Source organism: Lepidochelys kempii, chromosome 10, assembly GCF_965140265.1.
Source record: "Lepidochelys kempii isolate rLepKem1 chromosome 10, rLepKem1.hap2, whole genome shotgun sequence".
Lineage (NCBI taxonomy): Eukaryota > Metazoa > Chordata > Testudines > Cheloniidae > Lepidochelys > Lepidochelys kempii.
This window is the reverse complement of record NC_133265.1, coordinates 62,183,986-62,198,390: the sequence shown is the minus strand read 5'-3', so window position 1 is coordinate 62,198,390 and position 14,405 is coordinate 62,183,986. Positions and strand designations below refer to the sequence as shown.

The following is a 14,405-nucleotide window of genomic DNA, read 5'->3' as shown; positions in this document are numbered from 1 at the left end:
TATGGTGTGTTTTGCAGGGAAGTGGGAGCCATTGACGGTCTAAAATATGAAGATATAATTTAGAAATATGACCCAGGGTCAGCATGAGTAGATGGGGTCTGGTAAGACTTGCTTAGTTTAGGAAAATAATAGTTACTACATCCTATTTCAAGATATTAGATGTGGCCTGACCAGTGGTCTAGAATAGTATTTCATGTTGCCATGCAAGAGATCCAAGCCTGAAAGCATCGGTCTTCATTCTGCAGGTGAACTGTGCTTTGACATATCTTAAAATGTAGTAGTGTAGAACTTTGCTCAACCACCCTTCGCTGATCAGCAATCTCCATAATTTGCATATAAAAATAGTGGTCCCTCCCAACTTCCCAATGAAGATTTAAAGAGACACAGACAACATTTTCAAACAGCCATGCTGCCAGTAAATTTTTGTATCCACTAGCGTAACAAGTAACCTTTAAGACTACTGTAACTGAAAAAAAGTAGAAGAAAACACTCTTTCCACACTTCTTTTCTTTTTCTTTGTGCATTTATTTAACACCGTTTACACATAATTTCAGTCTATCTGTATAGTCAGTCTTACTACATGACATCCTGAAACTCTGTTCTTATTGTGGTCATCACTGATTATCACTACAAAAGGTTCCCCCCCTTCCCCCCACCTCCGCTCTCCTGCTGGTAATAGCTCACCTGAAGTGATCACTCTCGTTACAGTGTGTATGGTAACACCCATTGTTTCATGTTCTCTGTGTATATAAATCTCCCCACTGTATTTTCCACTGAATGCATCCGATGAAGTGAGCTGTAGCTCACGAAAGCTTATGCTCAAATAAATTTGTTAGTCTCTAAGGTGCCACAAGTACTCCTTTTCTTTTTGCAAATACAGACTAACACGGCTGCTACTCTGACACCAGGAATTTCCTGTGCATCAGTAGGATCCCAAAACACTTTATGGGAAAGATCTCCTGACCTGTGCCCTTTTGACTGAGAATCCCAAGCAGGAGAGACTCCATTGCTTCACCAGCTCTTTAGAGTCTGAGGACCTCTTTGGGAATATCATATAGATCATCCCAAACAACAGTCTTCAACCACTTGGGTTGTAGTGAAGTGAGATTAAGAATATAAAAAGATAAAATTAAAACAAAAAAGATTATATGCATAACATCTCTCTTCTTATACTTGGCAAGAGTTGTCCAATTCACATTGTTACACTGAAGGAGCAATGACTGACATTTAAAAGACAATCTTTCTGGTCAACTTGTCCTTTTCTCGCCATCCCTGTTCCCTGTGAGACAGCCTTTTCTTGAAGGCAGTGGTCATCCTTCTTCCCCTCTTCCTTGACTTAAAGCACTGCAATATTCTTCACATTTCTTTTTTATATCCTTGCTTTACTATACCAGTCTCTCCACTGAGGAGAATATTAGTCTGTCTCATGTTTCCTTATGTCATTCACCAGTGTAAGCACTGGACTGAATTACTGTTTTTCTGTACACCTTTCATAAATTAAGAGTTCCCTTGAAGGCTGGTTCTCAAATCCGCTTTTCATATTACTCAAGTAAGTATTCGGCATTTCAAGGGCTTGGCTGTCTTTTGCTCTCACCAAATGATCATGCTTAGGCAAGTCAGTGGTCTTGGCTGGAGGTGTCTACCTGAATCCCCCTTGCTGTCTGGCTTGTAAATGAGTTTAAACAGAAAGTTCATGTAATCCTTCTAGTTCTCTTGATAACTCTACACTGTTTGAAGTATGGATTACTGACTAATACTGACACAGGTCTTTCACACAGCATCAGGAAAAAAATTTAAAATAGTGTAAACAGAACTCTCAGAGTAGTGTTATTTATGTTATAATTTGAAATACATCTGAGGGTCACCCCATCCCAAAACCACCGAACAAGATATAGTAATAGTCCGTTACAGTGGTGGTATAATTTACTTACCAGGTGAGACCTGGGGGGAGAGAGAGATGTTACATTGTGATAAAAGGTTATTTAATAGTAACCAAAATAATACAACTGGTTGTCAGAAAACAAACAAACCAATAACATGAATTTTATTTAAACCGAAACAAACAGAATTAGATTCCACCTACGTACAATAACATTAAATAGATGAAGGATATATATAATAAAAAAAAACTTAGAATAATTTGAACATACACACACACACACTATAACTTACTACTAAGTTCACCTAACTAAATATAACCCTCTAAATAAAGAAATATATCTATATCTATCTCTGTAAGCAAAGGCTATTATCTTATAGGTTGTTTATTATTATTAATTATTATTATTTTAGTTTAAGGTCCCCCTTTTCCCAAATATCTTTCCCAATATCTAATGCCCAAGCCAGTTTTTGAGCCTCCGGCACTTCTTGTGACTTCCTGAAGAGATGGACTTGACTCCACTGATGTTGCCTACAGGGGTGCACATTAGACCAGATCCACAGGATCTGAAGGACCTTTGGCTCTCCTGTTCCGGATCTCTGGGACAACATAAATCAAAGATAGGAGACAACTGAAGTAAATGATCAAGAACAAACAGGAACGGATGCTCAAGAACACAACATCAAACATGCACGGACTTAGCCAGCTTTAAACCAAAGAGACGCTCTTCTGCACATCTGGCTGTTCTGCTCAACCTCAGTCTGTCCATCCACTCACTCTCAGTTTCTCTCAGTTCTGGTTTCCTTCCGCCCCTTTGGCTGCCCTCTCGCCCTCACTCTCTTTCTTTCCATTTACTCACAGACTCTCTGTTTCTCTCCATCAAACCCTCTCGGGCTCCCCACTGCCTGCCGCTAGCCCTCTTTTCCACCAACTGTCAGTTCCCCTTCCCCAGAGGGGAGGGGCCACCTCCCCTCCATAGAAAAATGACAGTGCAGTCACCCTGAACACACTCTAAATTATATATCTCCATACAGAGTTGAGTCCCTTTAACACATTAACAACAGGAATATGAGATTGTAAAACCACAAAAATTGGCAGGGTGATTCAGGTGTACTACATAAACCATTTAAACTCAATTTTTAAAAAATTGACGAGATTTCATAAGAATGGCCATACTGGGTCAGACCAATGATCCATCTAGCCTAGTAATCCTGTCTTCCAACAGTGGCCAATTCCAGGTGCTTCAGCAGGAATGAACAGAACAGGGTGACTGAGTGATCCATCCCTGTCGACAAATCCGAGCTTCTGGCAGTTAGAGGCTTAGGAACCCCAGAGCATGGGGCTGCATCCCAGACCATCTTGGCTAATAGCCATTGAGGGACATATCCTCCATTAACTTATCTAATTATTTTTTGAACCATGTCATACTTTCAGCCTTCACAACCTCCTTTGGCAACGAGTTGCACAGGTTGACTGTGCATTGTGTGAGGACATACTTCCTTATGTTTGTTTTAAGCAGGGTGGATTTGATTTAATCAGGAAGACTCGATTTAATCATGGATTTCTACATAAAAGTGCATTCTTGTTGGTTGTTATAAACTTAAAACATATTCCTCACAATGCAGAGATAGATGTAGGTTTCATTTGTAGAAAATACACACTATACATTTTTTAAGTATGTTCCTTTCATCATCTTCAACGCAGCTTCCTCCTGAGAAGGAACACTTCTCATGATGTTGTTTCATTTGAGCAACCAGGCCTTGCATTTCTTTGTTGCACTGTTTGCATTTTGGACGCATGCCTGTCTTACCCACAGGTAGAGGAGCTTCATTAAAATATTCCCAAACTGGGTCTCTTTTACGGCCTGCTGCCATTATAGGTTTTCCCTCCTAGTGAGAGAATGGTATGGTAGATCTCAAATCAATGAAGGCTACACTCAGAAAGACCTCAAGACTTCTGGAATAGGCTGCTCAAACAGTTTCACTTTTGTTTCTACTGCCTGTCCCTCCCATCTCACATTTATCTCTAGACTTCTTCTCCTTGTCCAGATCTATTCCGCCCCCCAATAATCTTCTATTCATTGAACTTTTTGAAACTCTGAACTTTTAGAGAGAGGTAAAGGATTGACTCTGTGTACACAAATTTGCAGAGGGACAATAGGGTTGAGGTCTGTTATTTCTCACCTCTATTTATTTATTTAAAACCATTTTTGCTGTTAACAAGCATGTTATCTCTGGAGACACAAATTCAGAGTTTGAGAACTGCAAAACTAAGCATCTCTGATGGTATCTTCTAAACTGAGCATTGAATCCCATTGGGCAAATAGAAAGATTAATCTAAATAATCTATACAGAAGCCCCTGGAACCCCATAAGATTGGGTCCCTAATCCATGAACTATTGGAACTCATTTACAAAAATTTTCTTAAACATTACATGAATATATTATCTCATACGATAGAATTAGAATTTATAATCCCTATTCCATGATGAGTTATCTTTGAGCTATAATATATCTTAATTAAAACTATTTTTAGATAGGTTTTTTCCTCAAAAAGCATTTTATCAAAAAAAATGATTTAAATAAAAAAAATCTGATTTTTTATCCTCCCTGGTTTTAAGCCTGCTACCTATTAATTTCATTGGGTGACCCCTGGTTCTTGTGTTATGTGATGGCGTAAATAATTTCTCATTCACTTTCTCCACAACATTCATGATTTCATAGTTCTCTATCATATCTTGGCTAGGTTGACTTTTTTCTAAACTGAAGAAACCCACTCTTTTTAATCTCTCGTCATATGGAAAATGTTCCATATCTCTATTCGTTTTTGTTGCCTTCCTCTATACATTTTCCAATTCTAATTTCAAGTTGACAGTGTCCCTTTCATAGCAGAATACCACAGTAAGGTCTCAAGACTTCATTGTGTATTTTCAAAATACCCTACTATAGAACATTTACTTCTTGTCTCCCAGGGAGAACAAATTACTGTTTTATAATGCCCACAAGTGTGCTAGACAATTCACAGAAAACACATAAAAGACCAGGTCTGCCATGGCTCAAGTATTTCACAATCAAAACTAATCTATACATGGCTCGAGCCTCAATTTAACAAAATCAGTTCAGGAGACAATTCAGTTAAAATCAGAACAGCCCCTGGTGTGGCCATTCTTATTCCAGATTGAGTCCCTATTATCAATTTTACTTAGGTTGTTAAGTGTGTGCGGGTACATGTGTAAATATTGGGGGGGCAAGGGTTTGCTCCAATTTAACTACACTGGTTTTTAATTGATTTCTTTAAAACCAGCACTCAAACTGTATGTCTACAAAAGGCCTAAGGATGTGTTCCTACAAAGTGAATCGTGTAAGCTCCTTTTCACACTCACATAGAGTCCCACATAAGTCTTTGCTGCAGTAATAGACCTCTTAATTCACAATAATTTGCCCACACACTAAGCTATGGAACACCATACTTCATGGTTTGGTATTCTCCATACATATCTGTAATAACAAGTATGATCCTTCCACTGCACTACTGAACCTCTGACACCACATAAGTTACCTAATATTTGGTCCAGCCCTAAAGTAATTCCTGTCCCAAGATACAGAGGCTATGCTAAGTCCCTGTGTATCTATGTTAAGTCTCATTCCCATTAGAAGCCCTGAGGAACTGTCCCAAGTGACTGTCCTGAATGTGCTTACCTCTAGTGGAGAGATGTGAAAAGCATATGGTTTTAAAGGTGGCAAGAACAGTTTGCTGTCGCAGCATAGTGTGTATCTTCAAAGAGTGAGGGTCATTTTAGTTTATTATTTTTTAAATCCTCTATTGGGGATTATACCCAGTCCTTGTTTTATTTTATTAGGTCTTTTTCACCTCTGCCTACTAAGGTTTTAAATCCATTGTCTATGTTCATTAATCAAGAATCATGCCAATTTTACTCTGTTACTGCTATGCTAAGGAGGACACCTAAACATTTTAAACTGGGGAATGGGACAGTAACTATATGGAGAAAACTGAGGTGAGTGTGAAGGGGGAAAAAAGACATTTTCCCTTTTAATCAGTCTGAGAGGGTTTCACATTTATTAGACACCTACAAACCAGAGACAGAAGGGTACGTGTACACTGAAATAAAAGACCCGTGGCAGAGCTGACTCGAGCTTGCGGGGCTCAGGCTGAGAGGCTATAATTGTTGTGTAGATGTCAGGACTTGGGCTGGAGCCTGGACTTTGGGAGCCTAAGCCCTTGTGGGGTCCAGAGCTCTGGCTCCAGACTGAGCCCAAATGTCTATACAGCTATTTTACAGCCTCGCAGCCCAAGCCCCGTGAGCCTGAGTCAGCTGAACTGGGCCAACCATGGGTGTTTAATTACTCTGTAGATGTACCTTAAGCCTCCTAGCAGGATGTTGCCCCAGGATAATATGGCATTCAGTTCTTTGTATCAGCCTTTTATAGGTGTCTAGTGAAATTTGCAAGCCCCGCTACGAAGAGCATGAAGAGTTTGGTTTGCACTGACTATTTATCTTCAAAGCATCGCCCATTATAAGTCTGTTTGTGGGTGGATACCACAAACAAGGTGAAAGATTTTAGCCCATCTGAAAAACAAATCTGCTGTTCCATTTCATTCTCCTTCCTTAAGCAAAGAACTAGATTGATCATCAAATATGTTCAAAAGTGACCCCAGATTGATCATCAAATATGTTCAAAAGTGACCCCAGATTCAAGATTGGGCATCTTTCAAAAATACATGATTTTGCTCAACCGGAAGTTAACGACTTAATGCAGGAATCACTTGGTGAAATCCTATGGCCTGTGTTCTGCAGGAGATCAGATTAGATTACCACATTGGTCCCGGTCACCCTTAAATAAAGTAAACTAGAGCATAGATTTTACCAGGTTTTTTTTTTTTTTTTTTTTAAAAACATGCTCTCTCTCTCTCATTCTCTAATTTATTGCTAATACATAACATGTCCATTTCAACAGACCTTAATTTGCAATCTTTCCTGTCATCAAAATCTACATACTGCGTTCACATTGATCTTTCCAATGCATGAACTGATGAGATACCAAATTACAGGACCTAAAAACATTAGGAGATGATGTCTGCTTGACCAGTGTACCCTACTAAAAAAAGTAGTCTACTGCCTCACCGCTGGCAGTAGTGATTCTGAATCAAATCCAAGAGTCAATATAATCTGAATGTGCAGTGTCACCAAAAAGTTTATTTTAATCAGTGGTGCTGGAGCTAGGGGTCCTGCCACACCCCCTGGCTTTAAGTAGTAATAACAAACACCAATACATGTTTTCCATCAGCAGCACTCCCACTATAAAAATTGTTTCAGCACCCCTGGTTTTAATACTAGAGGTCTTTCTACCTTGTATGTCTCAGCAGAAGGTTTTAAGGAATTGGACAACATTTTTAGAAACTATGATGATAGCTGAACACCACAGTCCAATGTAAAATAATAAATAAAAATAATTTTAAAAATAACCATGGCCACATACCTAGAGTTCTGATTGTTCAACTACGCTGAAATGGTGCTATGTCTGATATGTGAAGGCTATAAGCAGAATTTACTTAAAAAATCAGCAGTATGAATCTTGGAGCCTGACTTATCGACAATGAAGAGTCAAGATGACTAATGCCTCTTCCTGTGAAATCCAGGAGGTTTATATCTCTGTCTCTTCACTCCATTAGCATAACCTAACTGTCCACTACCTCCTTATCCCTACAGAAGAACAGAAACAGAGGATGAAAATCCATGTATCTCCTAAACTGCAATTCTTTAGCTAGCATGTGGCATAAAACAAAAGCCATCTGATTATAATGAAGTCAGTGTGACATGCTGAGCCAGTGAAAATATATTAGAAGGTAATTGTTCAAGCAAACATACAATGGAGATTATGAATATTAGTCTTAAACAGAGGTGTATCCATATTGGGAAGGAACAAGGTAAGAAGTGGTGGCAGTGTGCATGATAAGGAAACGTCCGCAGTGCTAGATACACCGATGCTATCCCTTCCTCTTCCTGAGTCTTTTCACTTTCAGGTCAGAAAAGGGGCACAGCAGACCAAGTGGGAAAGATGCTGCTGGAAAGGATCCTCAGCTACGGTCACCCCCAGCTCCCTCACTTCCTGGCTGCCCAGCGCTGCAGATCCGCTGGCGGGCTGGCCAAGGGGCTGCATGAAGGACAATCGCGGCCCCCAGCCAGCCACTGAGATGGGGGGAGCCAGGAGGAAGCGGACAGCCGCGAACAGCACGAACTGTCCGCTCACCCCTTCCCCCCAGACCCCCCTCGGGACCCCCCCCCACTCGCCAGGGGCCGCCCCGCCTCCCTCAGCACCCGGCCCCCCTCTTCCAGGGGCCTGCCGCCGCCCTTTTCATTCATTCATTCATTCCCCCGCCCGCCCCGGGCGGACGAGGAGGCGAGTGCCCGCTGCCGGGGCCTCTCTCCCCGCCACCCGCTCCCCGGCCGCAGCGCGCTGGGCAGGTGCGGCCAGCCCGGTCCTTACCTTTGTGTAGAGCTCGGTGGCTGCCATCGCGCTGCCGCCCTCGGCTCCCGGGCGCGGCTCGGCGGCCCGGCGCAGCCGCTCCCTGCCCCCGGCTGGCGGCCCGGGGTGCGGCGCAGCGCGGGGCCCGCGGCGGCTGTGGAGGGGATGCTCAGAGCGCCGGCCCGGCTCGGCTCGCCATGTTGTTAGTTACCTGTCATGCGGGGATGGGGCGCGGGCTGCTCCGCTCTGTGCATTGTGGGTAGGAGGGATGGGACGGGAGCAGACAGACAGACGGCTGCAGGCTCCACAGGGACGGGGGGCCAAGCCAGGGAGCAGCCAGCTGCGGTAGTGGGGAGAGGGCTGTAGCTTGAGAGGAATAAGCTGCGGTAGAAGGAAGAAGCCGGACATTCAAGCTAAAGGATGAGCAGTGGAAACAAGGAGTAATCTTGCTTTTTCTAATTTTGTCCAGGTCAGGGTCTTCCCCCCTTCCTTTATAGGGGGGAAATTGCCCCTGCCCACTGTGTGTAAAACATGACCACTCTCTTAGATGTCAGTGTGCTCTCTTTCTCTACTCCCCTTCCCATCCATCCGTCAGCTGGGGGGGGGGGGGCGGAAGAGATCAGAACCAGCCCCTCTGACTGCCTAACCACCCGGTTAGAAAGAGGGAGAGACTCCCTCAGTCCAACCTCGCAATCTGGAGGGGATAGGTAGACACCGCTACGACCTAGTGAGTGAAAGAAAAGGAGGACTTATGGCACCTTAAAGACTAACAAATTTATTTAAGCACGAGCTTTCGTGAGCTACAGCTCACTTCATTGGATACATTCAGTGGAAAATACAGTGGGGAGATTTATATACACAGAGAATATGAAAGGATGGGTGTTATCATACACACGATAACGAGAATGATCACTTAAGGTGAGCTATTACCAGCAGGAGGGGAGGGGGGGACCTTTTGTAGGGATAATCAAAGTGGGCCATTTCCAGCAGTTGACAAGAACGTCTGAGGAACGGTGTGGGTGGGGAAACAGTTTTACTTTGTGTAATGACCCCATTGGTCAAACTGGACAGTCTCTACATAAAAGAATAAATGGACACAAATCAGACGTCAAGAATTATAACATTCAAAAACCAGTTGGAGAACACTTCAATCTCTTTGGTCACTGGATTACAGACCTAAAAGTTGCAATTCTTCAACAAAAAAACTTAAAAAACAGACTCCAAGGAGAGACGGCTGAATTGGAATTAATTTGCAAACTGGATACAATTAACTTAGGCTTGAATAGAGACTGGGAGTGGATGGGTCATTACACAAAGTAAAACTATTCCCCCTCCCCCTCCGCACCACCCCACACTGTTCCTCAGATGTTCTTGTCAACTGCTGGAAATGGCCCACCTTGATTATCACTTGATTATGGCCCAGGACCTTTGATCATCATGTGCTACTGATGTTGGAAGGGGGCCAAAAGAAGCTGAGGAATGGGGGAGGGGAATTACCATATTTTATTATGCTAATTCAGCAGGAAGTTGTAGCTGTTTAGCTAAGAGTATAGTCAAAGGAATATATTCAACTCTGTCAATTTTTCTTTTTTGATTAACCATTATCATCAACCAGTTCCTAGGAAACAGGTTGCCATTATCAGCACTGGCATCTCAGGGAGAAGCTATGGATTGAAAGGGCATGAACTACCTTCTTATACCTGCCAATTAATCTTCCAGTTCAAGATTCAGGCTTTTTGGCAGAGAAGTTTACACAGCTGCTTCTCATATCTGTTCTGTGGATAAACAGAAAATGTACTTTAGGACTGTCAAACACCATTCGTAAGCAATAAACCTTACAAGTTAGCTTAAAATTAGACTGAAAAAAAACACGCTGTGATCATTGTCCTTTCCCTCCTAGTATTTCCTATGGGCCTCTTCTTGCCTATTTACCCTATATTCTTCACTGAATTCCTCACTCCCTTGGAGCCTGTGTCTTCCTGACCACATGACAGGAATGACCACTACCCTCTGGTTATTCCTATTCTCTGTCACCATTGCCCACACACTTGTATCCTCTCTCTGATACTTTCATCTTTTGCTCCTTCTGGGTACATGAACTTACTGATCTTTATTTTTTAAAAGGGACCTGAATTTGCTGTCTGTGCACTTGCTCAGGTATACATCTATCTTGTTTCTTTGGGATGATCTGTACGTTAAATGCAATCCAAAATTCTACTTTCAGGAGCTTGATTGAACAGTGGATTATTGTACCAGCCATTCACAGTTGGAGCCCAGGATTCAATTGTAATTACAAATACAAAATATTTGTGTGTACCCAAAAACACACTAGTGGTTGGGCACAATTCCATCTGAACTGGGATTTCAAGATTGTTAAAGATCAGGATTTAGAGGCAGTGACAGTTTTTAGGAACAGCATGCCTGTAATATACCTAGGTGCAGTCAGTCACTTGGTTACTTAGTCAGAATTAACACAACTATGACAGGGTTCTCATATACACTATTTTATACTGGATTTCAAATCAAAGCAGAGACAATGTTGAGAAAGTTATTTTCCAGACATTTAGAATAGGAAAATTCTGTAGAAGTAGAATTTTTTTCCAAAGATTAAAAAGAGCATTACCCAGTCATTTAAAGCTCTCTTGTGTATACCCATTTTGTAATCTGGTTCAACTGTTGAAGAGAAATTCTGCTCCAACTTTAGCCCTATATAATTCTCTTTGAGCCATTAGGCCCAGATCCTGGTGTGCAGGGTAGCTTTCTTTGTGCCATACTATAACTTTTGGATTCTTTAGATGGCCACAGGACCACTGCAGGATAGGGGGAGTCATCCAATGGCATTGAATCAATACATGCTGCAGGCATAGGTGGCACGGAATGGCTTGGCTTGTCTACCCCTGCTGATGGACTGGGCCCTTAGAGTCACTGGTAGTTTAACTTGGAACAGCTTCTCGGCTATGTCTACACTACAGACCTTACAGTGGCACAGCTGTACCAGTGCAGCTGTAAGGTCTCCTGTGTAGCTGCTCAATGCTGAAAGGAGAAAGCCCTCCTATCAGCATAATTAAACCACCCCCAATGAGCAGCAGTAGCTATATCAGTGAAAGAGTGTCTTTGTTGCTTCTGCAGAGTTGACTATGTGTTAGTCCAGGCCCACAATGTAACGTAGGTTATGTCCACACCAGCACTTTTGCTGGTAAAACTTCTGTTGGTCAGGGGTGTGAAAAAACACCCCCCTGCCTTACATAAGTTTCACCGACAAAAATGCTGGTATGGACATAGCCTACGTTACATTATGGGCCTGGACTGACACATAGTCAACTCTGCAGAAGAAACAAAAAGCAGAGGCTACATCCCTCCCTCTCTCCTTCCCAAAATATTAAACTCATCATGAATTCCAAGAATCTGTGCTATAGTCTCTAGTTGTGGGAAATAAGCAATGACAGCTTCTGTCTCACTGAGTACCCACATGCCAGTCATAGTTAAAAGCCTCTCTGACTACTAACTAGAGGATGGAGGGGGTTTTACCATAGGAGACAGGCAGTAAGAGACGTGCTTTTATATCTCTCTCTCACTCTTCAGGCAGAGATACCCATAGGATGTGTTGAGCAGTCTGTACTAAGTTTTGGGTTTCTGTGAGCTTTCAGAAAATAGACGTTTAAGCTACATCATGGAATATCCCAGCCTTTTCAAAGCTTGTCTTGATTCTGCTATGTATGTTCTAATAGGAATTTATCACATTTTTTTATTTTAGGTACTTGGTTTCTATTTAAGCAAAAGTGCTAATAGCTGACAGTACCCCTTTGAGCTTATAGAAATACTATAATTAGTTCTGACCGAATCTTCACAAATCTGCTCCATTCTGAAGTGTTGGACACTATTTTCTTAATGTTCGTTTCTCTCAAATCCAGCTAAAAACAACTATAATGGGAATTCTCTTTCACAATAAAGAAGAGCCTGTATTCTAGACAGGTTAGACTTCTGCCTCCATATCATCAAACTCACTCCACGTCACCAGGATTCTCCACTGGTGGTTATTTCACAAACAGAAGAAGTGTGATGGACATCTTAGGAGTATGCAGTAGAAAGGCACAGTTATGTCTACAGCTGAACAACTACACAGGAGCAAAGTTTTAAAGGAAATACCAGTTACCTTAAGGCTACATAAAGATTTAAAACAGGCCACTAAAGCTTGTTTTTATTTGCTAAGTTATGAAATAGCGATGTATTTAAAAAACCTGGAAATAAAAAACGTTCACAAGACTCAAGTCCTTCATCCAGCTTCTAGAAAATGCATTGCAAGTCTCCATGCCACACTATTTTGCTACTGGAGTTAAAAATAACTCCTGAAAATCTCTGCTTTTAGTTAGGTTGGGACAGAGCCCAAAGCAACGACAGCAACAAAAAATGCTCCATATTCCATTGTAAGCCAGATTCAAATAAAGGAACATACACATTTAAGTTTGGTAGACGTTTGTTTTTTTCAAAATGAATAAACAAATCTCAGTGCATACTGTGAATATGCAACTTTACACAAGGGTGTAGATCAAAACAAAAGTTGTTTCTGGAGTAAGCAACTGAACATATATTTAGTGCTTAGTTTAGCTTTCCGTAGGACGAATCATGCACCTTTCAACATCCAGGGAGAAGGCTCAAGCTGCAGTCAACAGACATCCTTTGCCAAATGAAAGCCTCAGCTGGAAAAAAGCATGGTGGAGCTCTATTTAAATATCAAGTAAAATTGCAGCATGAGTTCACCCTTTTATGGAGTGGATTGTATAGGCTTTTGTACACACAACTTTGTTTTCACATCACTTATGGTCTTGGATGCAAGGCCTCCATTCATATTTGGTCCCACCACCTCCAAAGCTGCAATGCCCATCAGACTTACTGGGTAATCAATACCTTTAGGTATTGAGTAGTTTGCCAATACTAATACCAGCATTCCTTAACATGATCTTTTCAGCAAAGCTGCAGATGGGGTCGTTGGCACAGATATTTTGGTCTATAGGATCTAAATGAATATAAAAAATGAAGATCAGTACACAGAACTGTCAACTTTGTCCACAGCAATATGGTTGTTTAGGAATTAGGCTAAAATGTTTACATTCACAGGATATGCCATTATTTAGAATTTCAGAGAAATCTGTACTCTGACAGCAGAAGTCTAAGCTCTCTGTTCTCTCTGGTTAACTACTCAAAAGGGCCTGAGGATTGCACTGACTTTCAACTGGACCGAGTCACATCTGTTTCAGCAGGGGGGTGAAATTGCAGTACAGTGGAAGAATTTTAAAATTTTGCTGTAAAATAGTCTTACAACTGGAAAGACTAGCACCCTGCCTTTTGTCACTCTCTTTGACCAGTTCACTGGCACGTCAGAGGTTTCATACCAAAGGCCGCATTTATGCGGGAATGTGATTGGCATGAGATGTCCAGTAGCCCACAAATACAACCATGAAAGGTCAATATTTGCCTTAGTTATCAAGGCACACGATTTGAGTGACTAAATATGAAAATATTCTTGGTTTATGGAGTAAGTGAAAATTGAAGATTGAACATTATATGCCTTTAAAAAGAGGAAGATTGTTTATATTAACAGGTTTTTTTGTTTGTTTTTAGAAAAGGGGTATCAACGAGCCATCAAGAGCAATCTACTACAGCATTAGCAGGCATATAGTAAAATAGATTGATTGAGGAAACAGCTGTCTACTTCTAAATAAAAAAATACTACCTTTCAGTGATGTCAGTTGATTTCTCATGCATGGACGTCAGCCTGCCTTTTGCAAATATTCTGAAAGCCTTCCAAAAGGAAGACACATTAAAACATGGTTTCGGCTTACCGGATTGGTCTTTTCCTATGGTCTTTTCCTATTTAAAGTTACTGGTAAAACTTTGGATATCAAAATTTGGGCGCTAAGGGCCAAGTTTTGAGGTAAGGTTACTATCTATTGCAGTGCTATCTTCTAGATGCAAAGTTAATTCTCACAGAAATCACCTTTGCTCAAAAATGCAAGGCATTGAAACAAGCATTTGTTAAGGAG

The 14,405-nt window shown here is 41.5% G+C and overlaps 1 protein-coding gene across 5 annotated transcripts in view; it reads right to left on the bottom strand.

Annotated features, from left to right (window-relative positions):
* Positions 1–11,507, bottom strand: part of MYO5A (myosin VA) — a 218,803-nt gene extending 207,296 nt beyond the window's left edge. Inside the window, exons 1-2 of one of the 5 annotated variants that reach the window (XM_073303845.1) lie at positions 10,055–11,507; positions 8,386–8,745 (exon numbers count right to left, since the gene is read on the bottom strand). In XM_073303845.1, coding sequence (XP_073159946.1) covers positions 8,386–8,412 — 27 coding nt within the window. In that variant the 5' untranslated portion in view covers positions 8,413–8,745; positions 10,055–11,507. Of the gene's footprint in view, positions 1–8,385; positions 9,697–10,054 lie in introns of those variants that run through there. The other 4 variants (XM_073303846.1, XM_073303848.1, XM_073303843.1 and 1 more) reach the window with 4 other exon arrangements.
* Positions 11,508–14,405: the final 2,898 nt, after the last annotated feature.